This window comes from Hesperophylax consimilis, chromosome 3 (assembly GCF_061612785.1).
Source record: "Hesperophylax consimilis isolate HC1 chromosome 3, BYU_Hcon_1.0, whole genome shotgun sequence".
Classification (NCBI taxonomy): Eukaryota; Metazoa; Arthropoda; class Insecta; order Trichoptera; family Limnephilidae; genus Hesperophylax; species Hesperophylax consimilis.
The window spans coordinates 40,607,769-40,634,313 of record NC_142838.1 but is presented as its reverse complement, the minus strand read 5'-3'; the positions used below and the strand labels follow the sequence as shown (position 1 = coordinate 40,634,313).

At 33.7% G+C, this 26,545-nt stretch overlaps 1 protein-coding gene across 4 annotated transcripts in view; it reads right to left on the bottom strand.

Moving 5' to 3' along the window:
- Window positions 1-26,545, bottom strand: part of LOC149425491 (guanine nucleotide exchange factor DBS-like) — a 232,003-nt gene that overhangs the window by 166,600 nt on the left and 38,858 nt on the right. The window contains exon 1 of one of the 4 annotated variants that reach the window (XM_089650695.1): window positions 20,809-20,929. The exons of 2 other annotated variants lie outside the window; for them this stretch is intronic. In XM_089650695.1, the coding sequence (XP_089506821.1) occupies window positions 20,809-20,854 (46 nt within the window). In that variant the 5' untranslated portion in view covers window positions 20,855-20,929. Of the gene's footprint in view, window positions 1-8,105; window positions 8,337-20,808; window positions 20,930-26,545 lie in introns of those variants that run through there. One more of the 4 variants, XM_089650696.1, reaches the window with a different exon arrangement.

Here is a 26,545-nt window from a genome sequence, read left to right as displayed (position 1 = left end):
TTTGTGAGTTAATGATAATTAGTAAAGCAATGAAATATTAATTAAAAAAATAAAATATTGAAAAAAATACGATTTTTGTTTCGGAATTTAAAATTTAATTACGACAAATTTGTGTTCCGACGTAAATCGGTCATGAAAAAATTAAATTTAAACCATCAAAATAGTTTAATAATTAATATTTTTTATTTTATTATATTTGAATAGTAAAATAGTAATTACCATTACATCACCAATGATTACCAAACTTGCCTCTAAAATCGTGAAAAATCGATTTCTTTATTTGCCCACTTTTTAAATAAATAACTAAATAAAAAAGTTTCATAATTTTTTTTCAAAATTTGGTCGGAACCTTCGGATTAATAGAGGTGAACATTTTAAATCTTCTAAATTTGAATTTGAAGTCTAGTGCTTTTTTTTATTTCTAATACCGTTAAATCATATTTCTCACTATTACAGTAAGGATAACTAAATAAAAAATTCGAAGTTTCATAATTTTTTTTCAAAATTTGGTCTGAACCTTCGGTTTAATAGAGGTGAACATTTTAAATCTTCTAAATTTGAATTTGAAGTCTAGTGCTTTTTTTTATTTCTAATACCGTTAAATCATATTTCTCACTATTACAGTAAGGATAACTAAATAAAAAATTCGAAGTTTCATAATTTTTTTTCAAAATTTGGTCGGAACCTTCGGATTAATAGAGGTGAACATTTTAAATCTTCTAAATTTGAATTTGAAGTCTAGTGCTTTTTTTTAAATTTCTAATACCGTTAAATCATATTTCTCACTATTACAGTAAGGGAGACACAACGATTTCTATGTGACCACATGTGTTGTTCCGAAAAGCGAACAAATTGAGTGTACGGGTAATAACTGTTTGTAAAACCGAACAAATTAGCCAGAGGAGTTAATGGAACTTATTCTCAGCTGGTACCTATCTATAAAATTACTATAAATTCCAGCCGATTACAAGTATCTGAAGCTTGAAGAAGAGAACGTTTGGCCGCGATGCGAAACTGTGAAATGTACCAAAACCATAATAGCGCCATTAATCTAAAATCGAAACGAACCTATAGAAAGTTCAATGATATTTCACAAACCAAACAATAAAAATGCGTGAAATTCAATCAATCACACGAGGTGATTATTACGTTTCACCAACAGATGATGTTACATAAAATGGAGCTGAAACCAAGAATGAGCTTCTTGCAAGCATTTTTAATAGTCTTGGAAAAATAGTGAAAACATTTTTCTATTGAGTTAATGGCGATGCACCATAACATTTGGAATCGGGCCGCTAACAATAACACTACTTACGTAGACGGCGATAAGGTTTAAATTCCCGCTCACCTCCAGCCGCCTGTTTTGATCAACGCAAGAAAAAAAACATCGCCAAAAATATTTACACGTCTTAACGCGAAGCTTAATGCTAAATCACTATTTTGATTGGTCTTTATAACGAATTGGTGTACATTATGGATACCAAAAGATATGCTTTAGATAAATTGAAGGTTTTCCTATCGTTTCGCTCGAGTAGAATACAAATAAAAAATAAATTACTCAATGACAAATATAAATGTAAACTACTAAAAAATATTTTTTTTCAATCGAAATGTATGAACGCGTAAAGGAAACAACTTAAAAAAATACAGTATTATAGCTAAGATTATCTGTGACAGTTTCACTTGATTCACTTTTTTGCTTTCTTATAAAATTATTTACAAAATAAATAAAAAAAACAGTTTTGTGCTTGGAATCGAACGTTTCTAGACTCCGTTTATCAAGCGATTTTAATACCTATTACCTACAATATAAGGTATACCAAGAATATACACATTTTTGGCTTGTATCCCTCCTAAGATCATTTTCTGAAGAACTTAATTTGTCACATCATACAATAAAACCATAGCCGAAAAGGGATTCGTAGGTAGGAGATTTTTAACTCTAATTGTTTGATTGAGCATAAAAGTGAACCATTTTTTTATTGTACTTACACTTTTTGATTTTGTCTCGAAGGAAATTATATAAGTTGCCCCCCGCGCAACCAATGGATTGCTTGCCATAATGAGTATGTATGGTGTTTAAATGTATATTATCGTGTTGCCGTGTAAAGTGTGTGTGTGTGCTTGGGACGTTTTAATGAGTTCTGTATTTATATGTATGAGTTTATAATTTATTTTGTAAATAAGGATACATGTATTATATTCATATCATTTTCTTAATGTTAACAGTTTTGTTTCGATGTATAATTGTATAATTTTTTTGTGGATGTTCTAGGTTTGAAGTGAAATAGCTTTTGATTAATTTATTTTGTGTTACCTGTAGTTCATTTATATATGGTTCATATGCGTTTTTCTAGATTTCAATCAAGTAGTTTAAATGTGAACGAACGTGACTATAATAAAGACGTTTTTAATTTTATTTGGTAACAGATATGATAAGCGGCTAAATGGGCTAATTAGGGGGGTGATTTTACCTTTAATATCTTGAATATGCTGTTTAAATGTTAAGTGTTTATCAATGCACAGCCCTAGATATTTCTCCTGTATCAGGATTAAAAATTAAAAACTTTAAAAATCATGCTAAATGCATTCTTTACCGGAAGATTATGCTAGTTGCTCATTATCAGTCTAAAAATGTTTGTTGAACAGACCCGATAGACAAAAGACAAAAACATGTTTACCTAATTGTGAAATCACAAAAGCGTTGCAGATGACTTGAATGCTTTCGGCATTTTCTAAAAAAACCACAACGGTTGTTGTAAAATCTTTCTCGTCTAATTGAACCAGTGACTTGAACCGAAGTTTGAACCGCTGTAATAACGTGTTTTGTTGACAGAGCAATGTTTTATACGAAATAGTTACATGACTCGGTTAACTTGGTGCTTAATGTTGGGAAAATTGATTCAAAAGAGAGATATAAAAACGTATATTTTTAATGGTAATAATCTCAGACACAACGTCATTTAAATAACTACTAAGATATGATTTGAGATTGTCACGGCCAAAAATTATAATCGTGACCTATTGAGTTATTATGCCGTGTTAGTGAATGCAGTGGAGATGAGACACTTGAGGCGTGTGTGTGGTAAAACCGTGTGTGAGGAATGTGGAGAGACTCAAAGAATGCAAGGCTGATGTAAGCGTAATGAGTAAGATTAAGAAAGGTACGCTCAGATGGTTTGGGCAAGTAGAGCGAATGAACAAAGAAAGGAGTGTAAGGAGAATATATGACACAAATGTGAACACCCGAGGAAGACATGGCACGATCAAGTGAATGAGATACTTGAGTCTGGCCATATCAAGAGTCAGAATAATAGAAGAGTACGTGTGAGACGATGTAGACTGCGGTCCGTCCTCTCTGCCTATACCTGCGCGGAAACGTCGTGGTGGTTAGTTGGTAAAAAAAGAAAAATGTTAGGTGGATGGGAAGGTGGAACGGAGGGGAAGAGAATGGATCTGGTCTGTGGTCAATAATATGTATTGCGTGAATGTAATTTATCAATGTGTATTGCGTGAATGTAATATATTAATATGTATTGCGTGAATGTAATTTATCAATATGTATTGCACGAATGTAATTTATCAATATGTATTGCGTGAATGTAATTTATTAATATGTATTGCGTGAATTTAATTTATTAATATGTATTGCGTGAATGTAATTTATCAATATGTATTGTGTGAATGTAATTTATTAATATGTATTGCGTGAATGTAATTTATTGATTTTAGGTTTGAAAATGTGAGGTACTGTGTTAATAAGTCGAATTCACTGTATGAAGAGTTAAAAATGAATAAAGCGCGGCTATAATAAATGTGCTTTGTTTTGAGTGCGTTGCATTGGGGGTTGTTTAATGTATGGTTTTGTCTGGTTTGTCTGATGGGTACTCTTAATTGAATTCTTTGAAGTAGTTCCGGTATATTTTAATGGTAATAATCCTTGACACCATTTAAATAGCTACTAAGCCAGATATGATTTGAGATTTTCACGGCCAAAAGTACAATCGTGATTAATTTGTTTGTCTGTGCTGTATTAGTTTTGGTGTAACCGTCAAATACCGGATACCAGTTGAGACTTGGCCCGTCATCCCTGATGATGGACGTAACGCTGTTCGAAACGTTGGCTAAATAAGGAGGAAGCGCAATGCGGCATAATTACGCAAAAAAATAATAACGATATCATAGATGTCACGCACAAGCATTGTTTAGTAATATTTTATTAAATTAACTATCAAGTTCTATAAATACAGAAAGCATAAATACCGTTTAGTTACAAGAAAAATCATGTCGTCTCACTAAAAACGGTCAGTTCTGGTGGCATGAAGCTTGCACAGCTGTCTCTGTATGGAGTCCAAAGCTTAACGAAGCCATTTTCAGCTCGTAACGTCATCTGAACTTAATTCTATGGGCTTAGAATTAAGAGGAAGCTACAAGATAAAGCTGTGTATATTCTTGGTATACCTTATCGTAGGTAATAGGCATTAAAATCGCTTGACAAACGGAGTCTAGAAACGTTCGATTTCAAGCAAATAACTGCTTTTTATTTATTTTGTAAATAATTTCATAAGAAAGCAAAAAAGTTAATTAAGTGAAACTGTCACAGACAAACTTAGCTATAATATTGTATTTCCAAAAAGTTGTTTCTTTTATGCGTTCATACATTTCTATTAAAAAAAAATTTTTTTTAGTAGTTTGCATTTATATGTTTTATTGAGTAATTTATATATTTATTTGTATTCTACTCAAGCGAAGCGATAAGAAAACCTTCATTATATCTAAAGCATATTTTTTTTGTATAGATAATGTACACCAATTCGTTATAAAGATGAATCAAAATAGTGATTTGGCATTAAGCTTCTCCTTAACAAAGAAAGCGCTGAATTCTTTGTTTCATTATGTGTCAAATTAATGTGCAATATAATGTACCTACCTAAATACTGAACATTAATTTTGACACATAATGAAACGAAGAATTCGGCGCTGTCTAAAGAGAGCGCGGGATTCTTTGTTTCATTCTGTTTCAAATTAATTTACCTAAATATTGAACATTAATTTGACACACAATGAAACAAGGAATCCAGCGCTTTCTTTGTTAATTCTAAAGAAAGCGCCGGATTCTTTGTTTCATTATGTGTCAAATTAATGAACCTAAAAAGATTTAGAAAAAATAGCGATGAAACTCGGGCGAAGCCGGGTTAACTAACACTTTGCTTAAACTAACCTAAACTTAACTAACGCTTTGCACTTTGCCTTCAAACCAGTTTTTAACGGGATTACGAATAATTGGAAGAGATTCTTAATAAATTAGCAATACTCATTTTTCTCCGTGTAGAATGAGTTATTATTTTAGGTTAACTGGGAGTTCAAGTGCTGATAAAATGGGTGTGACGTTTAGAAATTTAAAAATGAGATTTAAAATGTTAACATTCGCAGACACTATGTAATTATTTGCATTTGACGATAGTATTATCATGTCCACATTAACGAATATATCCTTATCTATTTAATTCTTTGACATTGTAGCATTTGACGTTAACATTAGGTAGACGACACATTACGCTATACGCATCATGGCTTGGTCAATTTCAGCATATCGTTCGCCATAGACTACCAATGCGAATGTATGATGAGCGATATACTAAAATAGGCCAAGTCACGAAAATATAGCATGGTCTGTCACAGGCTTTATTCAGAAGCTATGCCAATCTATCACGAACCTGTGTAACCGTGACTAACGGTGGGCATACTACTTGCTACCAGCGATATATATATTCATTCGAAATAATCGATTAAAATCCAACAAAATCAATTATTATTAATTCAAATATTGATTCGATATGTTCAAATTCAACTTGCTTTGTTTCGTAATCTTCAAGTTAAAAATCTCTATTGTTTCAAAGCAACAAAGAGAAAATATTGGTACATTATTATTACGTCTAAATATCTTTTCATCAAAAGACTGGTTCAAAAATGATTAATATTTATTTTAGATACAATGATACATAAACTGGCAGCGATAAAGCAGAAATCTGTTCTGGAAAAAGCAAAAAGCACTCCCGAACGGTGAGCTCTGATGTAAAGAAATTTGTACAGCGTTTTCTGTTTGTAAAACAAAGGTAAACCTAACTATTTGCAGTTAGCAACGTAATTTACATAAGTTAGGTTAGGTTAGGAATGTAACGTAATTTACATAAGTTAGGTTAAGTTAGTAGGTAACGTAACGTAATTTACATAAGTTAGACCGCGTACACTTGATTTAGCTACGGAGTCCTTCAAAGTAGGTATACCTTGACAAACTTATCTTTGCAGGCGGCCAAAGGAGGAACTAACGACTTATTTGTTAAATCCATACATTTGTATGTATCCACAAATTCAGACGTCACCGACTACAAAGTTGAGTGTGTCAAGCTGTAGTAACCTATTTTCCCGTGCGCAACAGGTTTATAGTTCCGAAGGTCAGTTCTCTCGTTCCTACGGCGGAATGGGTCAGAGATATTTCGTGCTTGGAGCCCGTGGACAGAGTTGTGCACTTTTCAAAATATGCAGATCAAAAGAGAAAACACATTCCGCGGGAAAGAACCGGCTTCTAGCAGACGCCGAAAGCCACAAGTACCTACCTATAGCAACATCACAGCTGATAGCTGATAGCATCACCTACAAAAAATGATGCTGTTCAAATTTGTTTAACACTAAATAACATTTAGTAAATGATAATGCGTGCTATTTTTACACGAATTAATTACTTCATTATGTGACTTTTGCAATCTGTAGTTTACAACCGAATCTGATGAGACAAAACAATAAATGATACTTTTCAAAATTCGAACATTTTGTAATGTTATCAAATATTCGAAATTCGAGCATTTTGTATAATTTGGAAAGTCAACAACTTTTGTATAATTTATAACGTTATTAAATGTTCAAAATTGGAACATCTTCTTTAAAATTTGTAACGTCGACAACTTCTCTTCGAAATTCAAACATTTTGAGTAAATTTTGTAACGTTCACAACTTCTGTTCAAAATTCAAACATTTTGAATAAAATTTGTAACATTTTCGAAGGAAGCAAACACTTTGGGGTTTGACATTATACAATATTAAATGAAAAAACACACTTTGTAATAAACAACTTTTTATATAAAAAGCGGTGTATTACAAAGTGTCTTTTTTCATTTAATATAAAATTTGTAACGTCAAAAAGTTCTGTTCAAAATTCTAACATTTTATTTAATTTGAAAAGTTGGCTTAATAATGAGGAAACTCAATACGGCTTATTTACCCATACCAAAAGGCAGACGATAACATTATTTGTACAGCAAATTATTGTTAAATTTAAGTTAAAATGAGTTGAACTTTGAACGTCATGTATGTAATTTATTGTTCAAAGTGAGTTGACTAGTATTTGATACACCTACTGAAAAAAAGTTATTACTTGATGTTAATTGTTAACAGTGTTCAATATTCAAACAATGGTTGATGCGAGGTGGAATATGAAAATATAAAACAATATGACAAAAGAAAGATAAACTTATTTTTTTAAACATTATTGCTACCTACATTATTAGAACACACACATAATAAAATCGTAATCATTTTAACTTACAGTCAAGAATATCCGGAAAATGTGTAAAATGAATCAAATTCATTTCAAATATAATTTTACGTATTAATTAGGACTACGCGAATATTATACAAAAGCATCATTTTGGTCGTGAATACAGATTAAGTATTAATCTTTGACACCACCCGCACATGGGTGAACTGAACCAGATACGAAGAGACAATCTAACAAATTGAACACAAAACGGAAGCAAAATATCAACAATCACAAACAACACTCCACTGACACAACAACTGTAAACAAACGACTGCGGCAGTAGATTAAACACGACTAAACAACTCCAAAAATAAAACAGTAAACACAACACACAACTCAAACAATTCGAACAAAAGAGTAAAATGACATAAATAAGTAATCATGTCCTGCAAGAGAGTAAACGCAACTTAACATCTCCAACAAGAGAGTAAACGCAACTAAACAACTTCCTCCAACAATAGAGTAAACTCAACTAAACAATTGTAGATCAAACAGTAAACCAACACACCTTTAAAAAAGCACTTCATTGCAGTCACATCATCTCATCTTTGTTCAACTGCAATGCGAGATATTCCGCGAATTGTAATAATTAATAACAACGATTTACGAGAGAACAGTGGCACGACATGTGATCAATAAAAAAATAATTAATGCAAAGCGTAAATGTATCGTATATCCGATTTGTTCAATTGCGGCGACGCGGTGAACGCGAACGGAACCAGCGGAATAAGCGGAATCAGAGAAGGGAGCAGAACAACGACTGACCAATCTCTGTATTGACAACAGCTTACAAGGTTACACTTCCGACAGATTTACAAACACATTACCGCGTTTACAGATGATATTGAAGAAGTGAAGAGCGCGACTAAATAGATGAGAGTATAAAAAGATAGAAAACGTTGGAAAAATTGTCATTATATTAGTTTTCTAATAAACCCTTTGTTATTTATAACCACTTTTGGTAAATGTATAGAAAATAGGGACACGCTTTTTAATGAATTAGTTATTTTAATTTGTGTTATTTGTTTTCGGGGTGTTATGTCGTGTTGCGTTAACTCCTTCTTTAGCCAACGTTTCGGACAGCATTGCAGTGTCCATCATCAGGGCAGATGATGATGGACACTGCAATGCTGTCAGAAACTTCGGCTAAAGAAGGAGTTAACGCAACACGGCACAGCATTGCAGTGTCCATCATCAGGCAGTACACTTTCAGACTAAAAATGATTTCCTGATTATTGAAAAAATCGCGACCTTTATCCTATTTCACATTTGCCTTTGTTAGATGTTAACTTGAGTACAATTCTCCCGTCTGGAATCCACATAATATTCATCTATTGAGAGAATACAAAATAAATTCTTACGTTTTCTAAGTTTTAAAATGGGTATTCCACATAGACATATTTCATATGTCTGTGGTATTCCAGTAATTTTGTTAAACTACAACACCTTTAAATGAATTTAATATGCTTAAATTGTCGGACGGAGATTTGCACTTACTTAGTATTTCTATAAAAAAATGCTAAATGTTGCATCTGATAGTCCAGAACTGCTTGCATTGATAAGCTATCAGATTCCACTACGTAATACTACATCAGAATTTATTTCAATGTAGAAAGTCTGGTACTAACTACCATATGTATTCCTCAATGACCAGAATACTTATGGAGGGAAATAATTATACTGAGTCAGTGGAGATCTTTAAAAGATTGTTACTGAGGCAGTTTAGTTATGTATAATAAATATGTACTATTTTGATATATACTTTTTACTATTACCCTAAAAGTGCGTTAATAAATTAATAAATAAATAAAGATAGGTTGAATAAAATTGTTTATTTATTTTTGAAATAACTTAATGAGTAAAAACCTCAAATTGTAATATTTAAGACAATATTAGTGACTTTCAAACGAAAATTGGGAACAGAAAATTCAGAAAAAGATACGGTCGCATTCAGAAATTGAACCCAGGTTGACACCCAGGAACCCAGGTTGGAACCCAGGTTGGAACCCAAGTTGGTCCTGGCTGTCTCCAATGATTAAAATAGTTGGTGATAACAACCAATGTTGTTCAAATCTACGCGGTCGTTGAACTACAAAAAGCGGTAAAATTAAATAATGTAACTTATCCTCCATCATTTTTTAACCATTCCCATCATCAGTCTGTTATCGGTCAGAGGTGGGAGACATTTCATCTTAACCTACTCGCAGCTCGTCATTCGTGTAAGTCTTCAAGTTACCGGTGATGATAAAGCCGCGTACATTCGCTCGTTAGCGAAGAAAGCTGTGAGTTGTATAATGATAAATACTATTGATTTCTTTTGGCAATTCGACTGGCAATCATTCCGAAGCGAATTTATATCGTAGGCGATACGTATAGTTAATTATGGGTAGTACAATAACGAAACTAATAAGCGACAGTAGAGAACGGCCGAGGCAAATTATTAATTGGACAAGAAATAAGAAAAAAATACACACATAACAACTTATTTCAGTCGATTTATTTAAAAGTTCTTCGAATTTCATATATTTGTTAAATTATTGTATTACTAGCGAAGACCAGTGAAAAATCGCCGGATATTATAATTGTAGAATTTGAGAATTTTACATCTGTCAAACATGCACACAAAAGAAATACATATTTCAAATAGAGTTATTAATCAATGAAATAATGTGTTACCTACTTTATCGCTTGTCTGATTTGATTTTTTATACTTTGACAGTTCCAATTTTGAAAGTTAAAAGTTCTTTGAACTTGAATAATTTTACACATTACGCGGGAATACAAATCCAAATCACACACCCATGCACCTACAACCGAAATTAGTATCTATATTTAAGTGGCCTTTTAAAGTTTTTTTATGTTATAATAAAAAAGTTTGTTGAATGATTTCATTTATAAATTGACAACACAGCTATAAGTACGTTGATATCACATCTCATTGCAGTATTTTTTAACATAGACGTCAGGTAGGAATTCTGTGTCTGCTCTACCATAATTTCAATGGGAGGTGCTCTGAAGCATTATCGTAATTGATCCTTATGATATCAGTGGAAAGACTTGCCTTTCCTTTCTCCATCAACTTCCCCGAATACGACATAAGACCATGTTTTTGTAAGTTACCAACTTTTGGCAGTAACCCCACGACACATGAGTGATTTCTTATTATTGATAACACGTGTTGTAGCGATTTAAACATAGTTTAAATTAACCGAAGTATTACACGAAAGAGAGTGCGTAACGTATTTACAGATAGCCTACGGCAAAATTAATTGCGTGTTCTTTCACAAAAAAACAAAATATGTAATAACTAGTATCAAGTACCAACTAAAACTACACCCAGTTTGCCGAATGAAATTCAATAAAAAAAACTAATAATTGCTACCTATTTACTAAGAGGAGCTTACCAAAAACTTTTGATGGCGGCATTCAATTAAACTCTAAAACAAAATCCCACTATCAAAAACCACCATAATATCAAAATATTTAAATTTCAAATAAAAAATATAGGGTGGTCAGAAATATACCGACACCAAATACAAACTGAAGCCGAAACTATTCAACTGAACTAAAAAACACCGTATATAATATATGTATTTGTAATTTTATCAGAAAAAACACCACATAATAATTTTTTAATAACTTCATATTGTTCACAATACTAAATTTAAAAATATGTATGGAAATGAAATCCTCAGCACGGGAGATCCCAGTGAGAGATATTATGTCAATGATATTATAAACTGTACAATGCGCGCGCACACACACCCTGATACATATCCACACACACACATACATATCCACACACATACACACACATATATATACACACATATATATACACACATATATATACACACACATACACACTCACTCATATATAATCATATGAGATACTGCAAGGAAACATATCATAGGTACCAACTTGAAATATTTAATATCTGTAAATTATTTCATCACTGTAAAACAATGTTTGTTTGTTTATACAATATAAAATAAATAATGAAGAGACACCGGACAACCTACGCATACCTACCCTTTATACACCCACAACAGTGGTTGTCTCGCTTTCATGCTGTCTATCTCATACAAGACTTCAGTCGCACGCTCATTACAATTTAGTTCTTAACTTTTAGTAATACATTTTTAAAAATTACGCAGAGTAAAAATAGTTGCGTTTCCCTGGAATGCATCACACTGTTATTAAATGCATAGAGCAGCATGTGCAATGGACGGCTGCAGAGCGGGAGCTGATAGTGTGGAGCGATATCTATATCATATGAAAATTAAATGCATTGTATACAACACGTTTAACTAATAATAATCATCTTCTGAAGTACCCGATAACATGTATCGCAAAAACGTTTCCTCAAGTGATGGTCAGCGAATTTGCAATCTTTTTAATGATTATTACCAATCTGTCTTTATTCCTGATAAAACTACTAGTAATACTTCCTTTAATAATATCGAAATAATTAATGATAATACCATGAATACAATTAATTTCAATGCAATTGATTTAACCGCACCTTTAGTATTAAAACACTTCAAAACATTGATACGAAAAAGAGTGCAGGTTGTGATAAATTAGACCCAGTTTTCATTGTTAATTGTGCTGAAAAACTAGTTACTCTTGTAACACTGCTTTTTAAAATATCTTTTAAAGAGGGTGTATTTCGTAGTATTTGGAAAAAAGCATTTGTAACACCTGTTTTTTAAAAAAGGGGATAAACATAATATTGAAAATTATAGACCTATCTCTAAACTATGTATCTTAAGTAAAATCATGGAAAAAAATCGTGTATGACCAACTTTTTAACTTTTGCAAAAATACTATTACTAGCCCCCACTAACATGGTTTTTTTCAAAGGCAGATCTGTTGAATCAAATCTAGGACAGTTTACTGATTATGTACTCAACTCTATGGATAGTGGGAAAAAGGTTGATTCCATTTACACAGATTTTTCAAAGGCATTTGACAAAGTAAATCACGACGTACTATTAAATAAGCTCTTGAAAATCGGTGTATGTGGAAATCTTCTGAGATGGTTCTCTTCTTTTGTTAAAAATAGAAGTCAAGCTGTTGCCTTAAAAGGTTACATGTCACAAATTAAAACTATTCCCTCAGGGGTACCTCAAGGTTCCCATTTAGGGCCTCTCTTGTTTACATTATATATAAACGACATAAAACGTGTTATTAGTCATTCTTCTTTCCTATTTTAACTTATTGACTCCACAGATGACTGCAACCTGTTACAAGAAGAAGTAAGCAAAATTAAACAATATTGCAATAACAATCAACTTTATCTAAATACAGAAAAGTGTACCGTTATTACATTTACACGTAAAAAACAGCCGATTAATTATGCTTACAAATCAAACCATGTTCCCCTACAACGAGTAGAATCAATCAAAGATCTTGGAGTACTGCTGGATTCTAAAATGTTATAGGACCATATTGAACATATTTTAGAAAAAGCTTATAAACAATTGGGATTTATTATACGCATTACAAAGCCTTTCACTATAGCACACACACTAATTCTGATATATATGTCATATGTAAGGTCACAACTCGAGTTTTTCCTCAGTCATTTGGAATCCTCAATATCAAACATACATTGATCGTATTGAGAATATCCAATCCAAATTTATTAAACACCTATCGTATCGCTTTAGTAATCATCGGTTTGACCCTACCGCTTTATATAAACGCAGAAACATTTCTAATGCCTTTTTCTTTTACAGAATCGTGAACAATCTTGTTGATTCATCATATCTGCTAGAATAAAAAAAATGTTTCAAAGCCAATGGCTTCTTCCTCGGGATAATGAAAATTAACTCGTTTAAAAATAGAAAAGTATAGACAAATAAGTACATAGAGAAAAAACGATATATTCTGAATGCACTAATATTTTATTAGTAAATGGCCTGCCATCACGTTTTTAACAGGATTTTAATAAATCAGCTATACTCATTTTTCTCCGTATAAATAGAGGCAAATCATTTTAATGGCATTTTACGGGTTCATAAATGGCGTAAATTTTCATAAAACAATTAAATTTACGCCATCTGCGAACGCGTAGATTATAATGTACGTTACATTTAAGCGGTCCACCGATAGCTGCGCACGAAGTCCACGGCCACGATTGACACGGAAGCTACGTGGTTTGATACAGTGATGTAGTCATACAATGCTAGCTGAGCAACGCGACAAAACCGCCCATTTTCAGGATGCTTTATCAAATAAAAAAAAATAAAAAATCGTTCAAGCGCTTAAATAGGAAAGGCGGGAGCGGTGTGAGAAATGTGCCTGCCGTGGCCCCCGCAAGCTTCGCTGGGCCGGCAGCCCACGCGTGTGCCTATGACGACACATACGCACGCAGCCGTGCGTAGCGTGTTGTTGCTATAGCCACATGAGAAACGTAACCGTGCGTAGCTATCTGTTGCCCGCCTTACCCTTAAATAGGACAAGTTGGAATGTATTGGTGCACATCGATAGTACCGGAAAAAAATCGTACAAATTTGAAACACCCGCCCGGAGTCCTCTCTTACTCCCCAAATGCACAAAAATATAATGAATGCGTAGTGACGTTTATCAGAAAATTAATGTCGTTACTCACTTGGGTGAAAATCATTATTTCTGCATACGAATCTAGAGGCAAGTTGTATACAACCATTATGAATTACACCACAGTGTCGCCTTTGACCATAATTATTATAGCAAGGGAAATGCCTAATTGACTTAAATTGAAAGCGGCGCTCAATGCAAGCGAAATTAGTAACCCACTAGAATGAATGTCTCCAGCAGATTTAAAATTACTGTAATATAATTTCAAAGAGAGCCTTGCTTGTGTTATTTTTATTAGGAAGTTGAAGTATGAAACAAAAAACTTAAAATAACATTTTTGCGAGTCTAAATTTATTTTCGGATAACGTATTATTACCTGATTTAAAAAAAAAATACTCCAATCATTATTTGAACCTACGCTCAGGATGCATGGGTGCGAACCCGACGCATTTGTCAATTCAGCTACTAACTGGTCAGCTACTGCTAATATGTATGTGTGTTTATTTCCTATAAAGACGGAAGCTATGAATGGTATGTAATCATCAGCGACAGTTTCTAATTATCAAATAACAATGCGGGTGGAGCTTCCGGTGTCTAAGTAGTTTTTTATTAATCCATTATTTAATTATCTTGGTCTCCAGCATCACTACAATGGGTAGTATGAGCATTAGGTTTAGGGTTGCCAATTAGTGGGGAATTCCCAAATTGCGGGGAATGTCTGATATTTTTCAAAAATTGGAACCTTTTTGTGGAAAAAATGCTGGGATTCTGGGCATTTCATATTTAAAAATAATATTTGTGAGAACGTACTATATACCCTTTTTTTGTACAGAAAATTAAAAAAAAAATTAAAGCCCGAACGGAAGATTAAATCCGAAAATATTCAATAGATTTTTGTTTCATTTAGGAGGTAAAGGAACTTGTGGGGAATTTGTGGGGTTGTTTAGTAGAATTTTAACAATTCATCAAATTTTAACGTTCATTTTCGGGTTGTGTGAAAGTCCTATTCAAGTTCTGTTATTATATCATTATAGGCTAGTTGCTTGACAAAACTGAAATAATAACAGAACTTGATAAAATCTTTCACAGAATACGAAAGTCGTCTTTGAAATTTGAAGAATTGTTCAAATTCTCCGAAACAACCCGTCCTAAGTATTGTCTGCTGCTAAGAGCTCCGTTGCAACCCTTCTTTAATTAGTGATTGCCCATTATAACTGCCGACGTAACTACAATGGGGTAGTATATTTTGTAAGTAGGTACTTACCTACTGTAAAAACCGCGTTCTTTGCCCGCCGAGGGGGTAACATTGCCGAATTAAAAAAGTTTGTTTCTATATTTCGAAAAGTACTACGTCTTTTATAACATTTAAACACAATTCAAGTGGTAGTCATTTAGATTGGGATATATTTTCTAGGTTGTGCGAATTACAATTATTAAGTTAAGTATTCGCAATTGTTAAGTTCAATAACGGGTTAAGAGCTGAGTAAAAAATGAGTTGGTTTCTCACGTGGATGCAATTCCTCTTCTAGAAAAGTCGTCCATCATTGCACAAGGAACATTTTTCGCTTATAATGATGATACAAGGTTTTCCATTAAGAGGTGTTATTTTGAATAGCCCGCTATTTCGGTAGATGTTACTTTTGAAGCTGTCATTTTTTGACATTTGACAAGTAGAAACTACGCCGTTAATAAAAATGGAACGATACACGCTTCAACAACGCATTGAAAATATTAAAATTCACTTGAGTGAATCAAATGCAAATCATCTTGAGTGATGAGGCCCATTTCCACCTCGGTGGCTTCGTCAACAAGCAAAATTGTCGCATCTGGGGCTCGGAAAACCCAAGAGTTATTGTTGAAAAGCCTCTTTATCCTCAACGTGTGACTGTTTGGTGCGGTTTATGGTCCGGCGGAGTCATTGGACCTTACCTTTTTCGAAAATGAGGCTGGAGCAACAGTTACGGTGAATGGATTGCGCTATCGAGAGATGATTAATGATTTTTTATGGCCGGAATTGGATGGTATTGATCTGGACAACGTTTACTTTCAACAAGACGGCGCTACGTGCCACACAAGCAACGAAACCATTGATCTTTTACGATTGAATATCAAAAAAACACCTCTTATTGGAAAACCCTGTAGAAGGACGTAAAATATTTTCGGATTATTACATAAAAAACAGTTTTTTCAGGGTATTCTTAAATAGTGCAAAGATACACGGAGAAAATTGAGTATTGTTAGTTTATTAAAAATCTCTTAAAATTATTGGTAATCCGGTTAAAGACTGGGTTGCAGGCCGTTTCCTGATAAACTTTTATTAAATTCCCAGTATGTCGGAACACGTGTTCATGCATATGCGTTTGCCTTGATAATATACAATGACGAAATGCGAAAATATTAGGATTTTTATTAACACGCGTTCCGACATCGTGATAATACATTCGTATTTTACTAAAAGTTTATTAGGAAACTTATCATTTCATTCTTTAAGGGCCTGCAATCCCGTTTTAAACCGGATTAGGAATGATTTGAAGAGATTCTTAATAAATTAGCAATACTTACTCAAAATTAGTCATTTTTCTCCAAAGTACCTATGTATAAGTGGTGGTATCAATTATCAGATGTGATTCAAAATAAACGAACATTTAATAGCGGAAGCTGTAATAGACCACAAGTAAATAGACAAGGATTTACTAACGCATATCACTCAAATGATGGACAATAAAAGCATTGTTCATAGAGCAGTCGAAGAATTTTAATTTGGTCGGACTATTTTTTTTTTTTTTTTTGGTACAATATTTTTAACATTTCAAAGTTTTCCAGTAATGTTGGCCTCACTGGGTGGCTTGCCCGTACTGCGGCCTTCATTTTATAATGTGAAAATATAATGTACATAATACATTTAAAGAGAAAAGAATACATTTAAAATATGATCTTGTGTGTTTGTGAGTGATGTGTGTTTATATTGGTTTTGTGTGTTACGTGTAGGTTTTATTTTTATTTTATGCTATGACATTTTGGTAATATTGTCTTTTTGTTCTTTAATCCATTTTGTAATTTTGTGTGTGAATTTATTTTTATTTTCCTCAATTTTAATTTCAAGTTTTAATACCTACTATCTGATATACTGAACCAAATAAATCCATTCGGAGATTTATTTTGGACTAGTAATGGTATATAGTAACCCCACAGTTACAGGCATAGTAGCGACGCCCCTGGCGACACATTTCTGTACCTTCTAAGATCTGTAGATACCATTTGAATACAAAAAACAAAAACGATTCGGAAATAGTGTTGGGCATATGTAATCGAAACACGTTATTAATAGAATTAATCGTGCAAAGGAGCGGCTATTTTAAAATTAGTTTGCTCCCCCTCGGAGCTAAAAAAAACCAAAGGGAGATATTTACTTCGAAGTTTAAATTGATATATTTAAACTAATATGTAAAATTCTAGATTCCCAGAGAGAGAGTTTGTAAGCACGTCATTGATAGTTGTCATCTTCCTTCTAACACGTCTGTTTTGAAAACGAAAAAGACCAAAGATACTAGAACGATGATGTGGGACTAGTACAAGAATACTTCTTGTTCGGTAACTAGCGGTACAAACGATAAACTGGTGAATCCATAGAATTAAGAAGAAAATCGGAGGTGCCTTCCATATAAATTTGAATGGAATCATACGTTCCATTTAGCCCAATAGCCCAGCGCTCGCCTGACACTGTAGATCTCCACCCCATTTGAATTACGTAAACACAATTTTGCTTTGGAAATTTAAGCCTTGATTAGGTAAATATTTGGACCATGAAACACGACCACAAAACATTTCTTGTGTTATTCTTTGTGTGAACCCAAAAAAACTCTCATTTTTCGGCACATAAAGTTTAACGTCTGACGCATTTTAAAAGACAATAAATAGCTCGTACCCCGTAGCGACCGATTTTTTGTTTTCAAATTTGACCTAAAAATTTCAACTTCGGACACCATTTACTCGAAAACGAAAGTTAGTATAAAAAAAAGTTATACCTATCACAGAATCGACTCCAGATTTGAGTAGATTCACCCATTTGTGCCACTAGTTTCCGGACACCATATTTCGAAACAATATATTAATTAATTAATCGAATGAAATTTAATCGACATGTATTTCGAAATGGATTTCCTTATTAGGTAGCCCAATCACTATTTGAAATAAATTCAAAAATAAACATGATCTAATTAAGAATGCAACGACACAACATGTTTATGACAACATACCTAAATGAATATTATTAATCGATATACTAATCTGTTTCGAGTGCCACTTTCGACATGTTAATATTATTCAAAGTCGAAGATTACGGTAAATTTCGCTTAGTAATCTTTCTTGTAAAAAAAACAATTTACACGAAGACTTCGTGATTTGTTTCCAATGAATTAATTAATAACGTGCGGAATAAATTATTGCCGCTGGGTGCAAACTACTTTCAAATAGTTAACGCTGCAGTTCTTCCGCCTGCAATTATTCGTGCATTCAATAATATTGTAGATACACAACACTACGTCATAATAATTAATTTTGATTTAAAAACTAACATAAGAATGCATTACGGAGATTCTCCCAGTATCGCTCTGTTGAACGACCATTATTCAGAAACTAAACATTGCTTGAAATGGGTTAAGCTGTGTTTGGTGATCAGATCTAAAGTCCAGGGAGAAGAACCATATATTTACATAACTGCAGCACTTTTAAAAGGCACAATTTACAGCTATTTTTACGTCAGGTTTTTGAATGTTCGAAATTTAAAAAAACATATGGATTGACGTTTGCGAAGTTTCTTTTCAATCTAAATACGCATAAATTACATAATTAACCCAAATTAAGAACCTAATAACCTATTTTGTGCATGTAAATAGTTGTTGAAACGAAGTGAAATTTCACTAATCTAGTTTTAAGGGTGCTGCCACACGCAAAGCTCACATCAACAGATAATATAAAGCACAATAGCGCTCGCCATACAATCCCATACAGACCCGACACACGTAAAAAGATAACGCGCTATAAGTGTGGTTCTGAACTTCGCTAACCAAATTTATTTTACGTAACCGCTCCCGACGCGATATTTGAAAAGTTATGCGTCCCCCTCTCCGCCGTAAAAAGGAGAGGGGGTCATTTTAATTACGGAGCTACCAACTAAGTTCCGTGTTCCCTTTGACAGCCATGACATAAGCAGCCTAATAATGCATTTCTTATTTATTATGTTAGCTCATATCGTCTCATGTGTGCTAGTACATTTAGAAACATAAAAAAAAACTTTATTTGGCAAACATACTTAACATATATTTAAAATATAAATATAATCAATATTTGAATTTGAAGTAAACAAATTTTCGCCCTTTCAAAGTTAATCATATTTTTAATCTCAGTATGTTTATATGGTAATATCATTCGGTTTTTTGATAAAAGTTGGACGGCTTGGACGAAAGTTTATTTTACAATAATTTATTATATGTCGCTTTCATCGATCGGCGTGCGAACTGCGAATTTCCTGATTCGACGGAGAGGTTATGTCAGGTTATGTGAAAATGCGCTATTTATGCGCAGATTGTTTAAAATCTAAAAAGTTTATAAATAGCATTTATAATTATATAGTTGGCGGCATCATCATCTGAGGATGAGCTGTCCAACAGATCCAGCAATAGGCGACAAGTATCATCCATTTCGAAAACGTGCTCAAGCTGTCAGTAAGTAAAGTTGTCACTTTGACAGATGAAATTATGTTCCTCGGCCGCTCTCGAATTCAACTGACCCCCTCTCCTACCATAGGAAGAAATATTTGATAGCGTCGTGTGTCGGTAGAAAAGATGATGCGCTGTACATTAACTTTTTATGTGAGCTTTGCGTCTGGCAGCACCATAAATGTGTGGCGTTAAGTAAATATTTACCACAGATTCTTATCAACCTTACTTTTCATCATCCACTTCCCTTCTCGACTCATTTCAGCCTTACAACATAACCCCAATTTGGGATCGCAAAGTTCTTCTAGCTCCGAAAGTTGGGAGCAGTTGGAACTCTTGTGCGGTATTCACATAATAAACGTCAAATCAATAAAATGAAACCCCTAACAGATGTGGTTCGAGTTATTTATTTATTCACGCCATTAAGGCTTTTACATGTATACAATGTCTAATGTAAGCCGATCAGGGGTACAATAATAAAGGCGGAGTACGGACAATATAGCGAGTACAATACTAGTTATCGTTGAGAGTTGTAGTACATTCAAGTAATAGTTGTTTAATGAATAAATATAATAATAAGATAGTTATTTAAAGTACCGTGAAAGTAGAAGCGGAACAATATTTAGTAACATTGTTGATGTTGGTAAAATAAATATGGAATATTTATTGGTAAGCATGTTAGTATTTAGCTAACCTTTATAATGCCAGATAAGTACAAGCATACACAAGAACGGTTTGTTGTAAAGCAAATTTGTTTTCAACAATCATTTATTAGTGGTGGCGGTAAACATCGATTGAACTATCATTATTACCTATTCTGTGTAGTCTTTGAGTTGGCGAATTTTAGAAATAATTATTAGCAGACTTTGGAACATTACAGAGAGCAGTCTGTCTTGTTTTACGCTTGGGAATAAGGGTATTTTTACCTTGGCATTTCAGCTTTTTGTAACATATCCAAAATTTAACTGGCATCTTTAAACTTCACAGAAACTTCAGTTCAAAACTGATCAAAACCAGTTTAATTTAACTGACGACACAAACGAATCGTGGGCGGCATTAGTGCATCACCCACGGAATGAAATTAATAACTGAACAGAAGGCGAACAATTTATCGGTTGACAGTATAGCCGAAGACGAAGACAGCGTGCGCGGATTGAAAACAAAATAATGGGCGATTATCTCTTGCCGAACTTGGCCATGAGCACGCATCACTAGTCGTGATGAAAAGCAAAACAACGATAGTATAATATGATTTAACTAATCTATACGTGTTGTATTGTTACGTGACGTACACTACAGTACGTGTGATGCACGTTTGAACGTATTGCATACTAAACATTTTTGTTGAAAGATTTTTACGCTGACAGAATGTCAAAGACTCCAAAGAGCTACTTGCATGATCATTTATTGTTTTTATTTAGTATACGAAGAATTTTTAAGGGACACAGTATTAACAGCCTAATGACAGAGCACTCCACTGAGGAAATGGTGGATAGATTGTGTAGCGCCCTTGAGGTAATTTTGCACAAAAACGGCGCTCTACAAATCATCCAAATATTATTCGTAGCAGGACGTGAAGGCTTAAAAACTGCAGGCGATAGCGAAAGTCTGCATCAAGTGGAGTTTTTTTTACGCCTAGATGGGCGATTTTAAATTTTTTATGTGACTTCTCGCAAGAGCACCCCTGTCTCTACAGGGTGTATCGGCACTAACCCGACAAACTTTAACCAGCTATTCCTTAGCACATTTGGAGTAAAAAATGTTATGGGCACTTTGCTGTCCGGTAGCATTTTTTTTTCAATTAAAAACAAAAAAAATAAAATTTTCACACTACATCACTGTCATTGGCATTGCGTTTCGTGTTCAACAGCTGTTGTAAGCAAGTATGTCAAAAAGCGTCTTCGCTCTTTCGCACACACTAAATAATAATAGTAAAAATGAGACGAATGGTGCCGTGCCATTTCGCTGTGCTTGTAAAAGTGCGCCAATATAGGTACACACGTGCATTATTCAACGGAATTCGAATAAAATATTTGCCAGATGGGTTTTCAAACTTTGACAAAGAATAAAACAGTGGTGACATGTGGTGAAAATATGAATAATAAATTTTTTATTAAAAAAAAACGTTACCGGACAGCAAAGTGCACATAAGATTTTTTACTCCAAATATGCAAAGGAATAGCTGGTTAAAGTTTGTCGGGTACGTGCCGATACACCCTGTATAATGTAAAGTAAGGGGAACTATATCTTTACCCAGTTGGGAAGGGTTGCGAGGCGAGATAAGGTAGGGGTGGTAAGAATTGATTTATTAATGATTGTATTTTGAAAAAGTTATTTATCTTTTTTTACTTGTACTATCGTGTAGAATCACCCACCGAAGTTAGCGCACTTTACCACCGGACACCCTGTATAATATCATAATAGAAAATTATTTAAATTTAGAATTATAATATCCCGTGATTTTTCACGGGTATATGCTAGAAACAGAGTGGTAGATAATCTCGCTAAGATGAAAGATCACCATTCAAAATAGAAACGTTGCATGAATAACTTGAGCCATTTTGGTTGACCTGATAGTTCCTAACCTTCCTCTTCCTCATCTCCTTCCCCTCCCCATTCAGATCAGTATCACAACATATCTCAATGTGAGATGTCATAGTCCCACTGGCTCCAGGCAGGTAAGATAAAACAAAAGAAAAATATTTTTATAGCATTTCTGTGTTCTCAGCAGAAAATCTATTTACCTACATAAATATTATAAAGTTAGTTTAAAAAGTCATGCAAGAGGCTCATTGTCCAAATCTGCGGACATAATGTGTGTGTGCCCATAACGGAGTTATTGTCCGAGAAAGTGTGTGGGTCCATCTCAGCCAGGGGTCTCCAATTAAAACCCCGCCAGCTGCCGCGCGATTAAAGTGATAAATGAGAGAATTGCCAACATGTAAGATGCGAAAGTCTCGCCGGATTACGGTATGAATTGCAGGGCAAATAAATTATTTATTGAGCTTTCGTCAATTATATGAGTTCCGCGAGAGGTGAGAGTTATGACTCTGGGTACAGAAGACAAGAAATAAATATCTTTACAATTTAAAAGAATTTTCGCTGGAGAGTGGAATACCCCAAATACAGGGTGCAGCAAAACAGACAGTGCAGTTTTGAAGCTCCGGTACATCCTGTGTGGAGGAGGTAGGAAACTGTGAGGGGTCTCATTCGGTCGGGAGGGTCGTGCCGTTTTCAGTCGTTACCATGGGTCCGACAACACCGGAGTTTCGCCGTCCTTTATTCCAGGTACTCCTCCATTTATTTCCACCTCACATAACGTAAGACAGTTATTTTCCTCTCGTCTTGAGGGTCAAGTGTGCAACATTTCATCAAGAATTATCAAAATTTTGCTCCAAGGAGCGGGAAAAGGGATGGCAAAAGAGGGTCACCGGGTATGTCATCAAAATGACAATTCAACATACCTACAAAAAGTGATATAAAGTCGTGAAAAGTGATGAAACAAAAACTAGGTTAAATACGTTATGTAGGTAACTATTAAACCTAGTTTTTGTTTCATCACTTCTAATGACTCTATATCACCTTTTAAAGCTGTGTTGAATTTTCATTTTGATGAAATATCATGGAACCCAAAAGAGGATAGGGTTGGTTTTTCGAAAATGTATGTAGACAGTGACCTTCCTCTTGTTTTGAAGGTCGATTGTGCAAAAATTTCATCTATCTCGGTATAAAACTAGAGATTAGTATAAAAATCAAATCCGCATCGCTCGCAACACAGACTCTTTTAATATACACGGTGTTCGAAAACTCATAGTACAAACGGGAAATTGAGGAAAGCGTACTATGCATACAGAGAAACATTGTTTTTCGATCTGAGAACTTTGATTTTTTTAAACTTTCTTTTCCTTTTTTGGCGACAAAGGGGTTAAAAATAACTTTTGGAAGCCGGGTCTAGGCTTCAACAAATTAAAAAAAAATAAACAGCTTAATTTAACCCCCTAGCGAACGATTTTTTTTCAAATATGACCTATTAAATTCCTTAACTTGAATTATTTTAGCTCAAATAAAAAAAAGACACCGCGCGTATATTGAAACACATTGTAAGTATTACATAAGCCCCAACATACCCAATTTCTACCGATTTATAACAAGTTTCACGTTAACTCTATAAGTTTTAAAGTTCCAAAAAAAAATTATTTTTGAAGATACTCGTAATATCTATGCATTTGTTATTCCGAAACGTTAATTATATAAAATTCCCTCGATAGAAAAACATCCCAAAGTAAACTCCGAAAATTATTAAAAACACGTTTTTTTCTGTTATTTAATATGTTATAGACATGAAAAAATTCACAGTGTATCTTTAAATGCGAGTGCCAATTCTTATTTGCATATATCCCTTTAAAACCATTTTTAAACGCTTACTACGGGGCCTTAACGGCTTCCTCTGAGATTCGACAACCATTTTTCTAATAGCAAAATGTGGACTTGTGTAATTTTTGGCACAAAGCTACATTACTCAAGATAGAAATTAAGTTTTCGGAAAATAGTTGCGTTAATCTAGAACAGAAACAAAGCTATCCAAAATTAATATTGCTATAGCTTAGCCATTCTGGGTTATTTGTTCTTTCCGATGTTTTTACTTTATTATTAACCAGCTGACGAGTACCCGGCTTTGCTCGGGAACTTATGAATAGTTTGGGGGTAAAGTGTTGAGGTTGCGATGATCTCATAACGTTTAGCCGGTGTTAGCAATGCAAGCGCCCTTTTTTAATAAACGACGACTTTTCTCTACTTTCTATAAATATAATATGCATGTATTATATAATATATAAACCTTCCTGAAGAAATTCTCTAAATGATTTCTTTTTGATTTTTTGAAAACCCTATCAAAATCCGTGGCGTAGTTTAGAAGAACTAAACACAAACAGACAGACGCGGATAGCGACTTTCTTTTATACTATTTAGAGATAATTCTGCATAGACACAGTGTGGTGTCCTAGGCATATTCACCACAGTTGATTATCCCTGATATTTTTTTCATCAGCATAATATTATACTTATTATTATTGACTGATTTCAATGACTATAGTTTGTTTAGTCCCAAACAACTTATTTCATCGGTCAACGGCGAATGGAGTCACAAATTAACAGTAAAGAGTTGTGTCGATTATCTGTGGTATTGGGGGACACTTGAACCTGCATAGTTGAAAAATACGGTTAGTGCAAATTATTTTTTTATTGAGTTAAAAATAGAAAAAAGTATAAAAAAACATTTAGTAGCAATTAAAAAAACTAAAAATAATACATAAATATGTTATTTTGGAAATTCGTAAGTAACTTCACAATATAATAATTTTGTTTGTTTTATGTGGATACCACATAATAATTCAAATCTTCCGAAGCCAGGAGGACTAAGGCATCCCTTGTTGAGCAATGTTGTAAGGTTAGAAGTAACGGAGGAAAGAAAGGAAAAATAGAAACATTGAGGTTTGGTCACTAAACACAGCTAAAGCTATTTCAAGCATTTTCACCATTTGAATGGTATTCTCTCACCAGGCAATACTGATAGTATCTAGCACTCTGTTAAGGGGTGCTAATATAATACTATTTTTATAGTTTTACAAGCGCGGCACGGGATTATTATAATTTAAATTTAGAAAAATACAATTAAAATAAATTACTGTTAAAATATTATGTTATAGGTAGGAATCTACTTAACCGTTTTTCTGAATATTGGTAAACACAATCAGTTCAAATTAACCAACTCACATCACAGACAACCGAAATTATTATGTTTGGTGACTAAATAATGCGTGAAATAACTAAAAAGAAATATTTTTTCATTGCTGCAATTTTCTTCTATTCATATTCACCATCATTGCACAAGCAAAATTTTCCACTTATCATTACGGAAGTAGGAGTAGTATCGGGTTACTCGAAAGCAAGGAATGTGTCTTTAAAAAAAAAAACATAAGTACAAATCTTCAACGAGCTTCGAAAGAGCTAATCATCACTGGTTTTGTCTATATTGGAAAGTGGCCAAAGATGACCTATGCACACGCAGAGATGAATTTGCATGAGAATGTGTCTAGCAATCTTTTAACTTATGCCTACTATACAGGGCCGTATTTGTACTTTTCACAAGTATAGGCCACTTCGTTTGTGCCGCCCCCTACCCCCTTCTTGGAAATTGCCACCGATAATATTTATCATAAAAAAAATAATACAATTAAAAAAACATAATCACTCACTTTTAGGCTGCCATTAGGTGACACACAATTTTCAAAATAAATATTCAAATGTAGGAAGTAGGTATTCAAAAGTAAAATAAACAAACGAATTAGTACAATTTAATTTAATTAGTAAAATTTAATAACAAGAATTACAATTTTTTTCGGGTTTTTTTATTGACAAAATCATCTATAATATCTTCATAGCTTATAGTATTCATTAAGTCTGCTTCAATGCTCAGAAGAGCCAAAGAGTTAAGTTTTTCTTGCGACAGTGAAGACCATTGGTAATTTTTCACACGCTTTAAACAGGAAAAACTCCTTTCTCCAGAATAATTTGTTTCTGTGCGCAAGGGTAGCGGGGGTGACTGATCATCACATCACCCGCCCCCGATCCGCCGCCACCTTGCCGCCCGGGCAGTAGCATAAA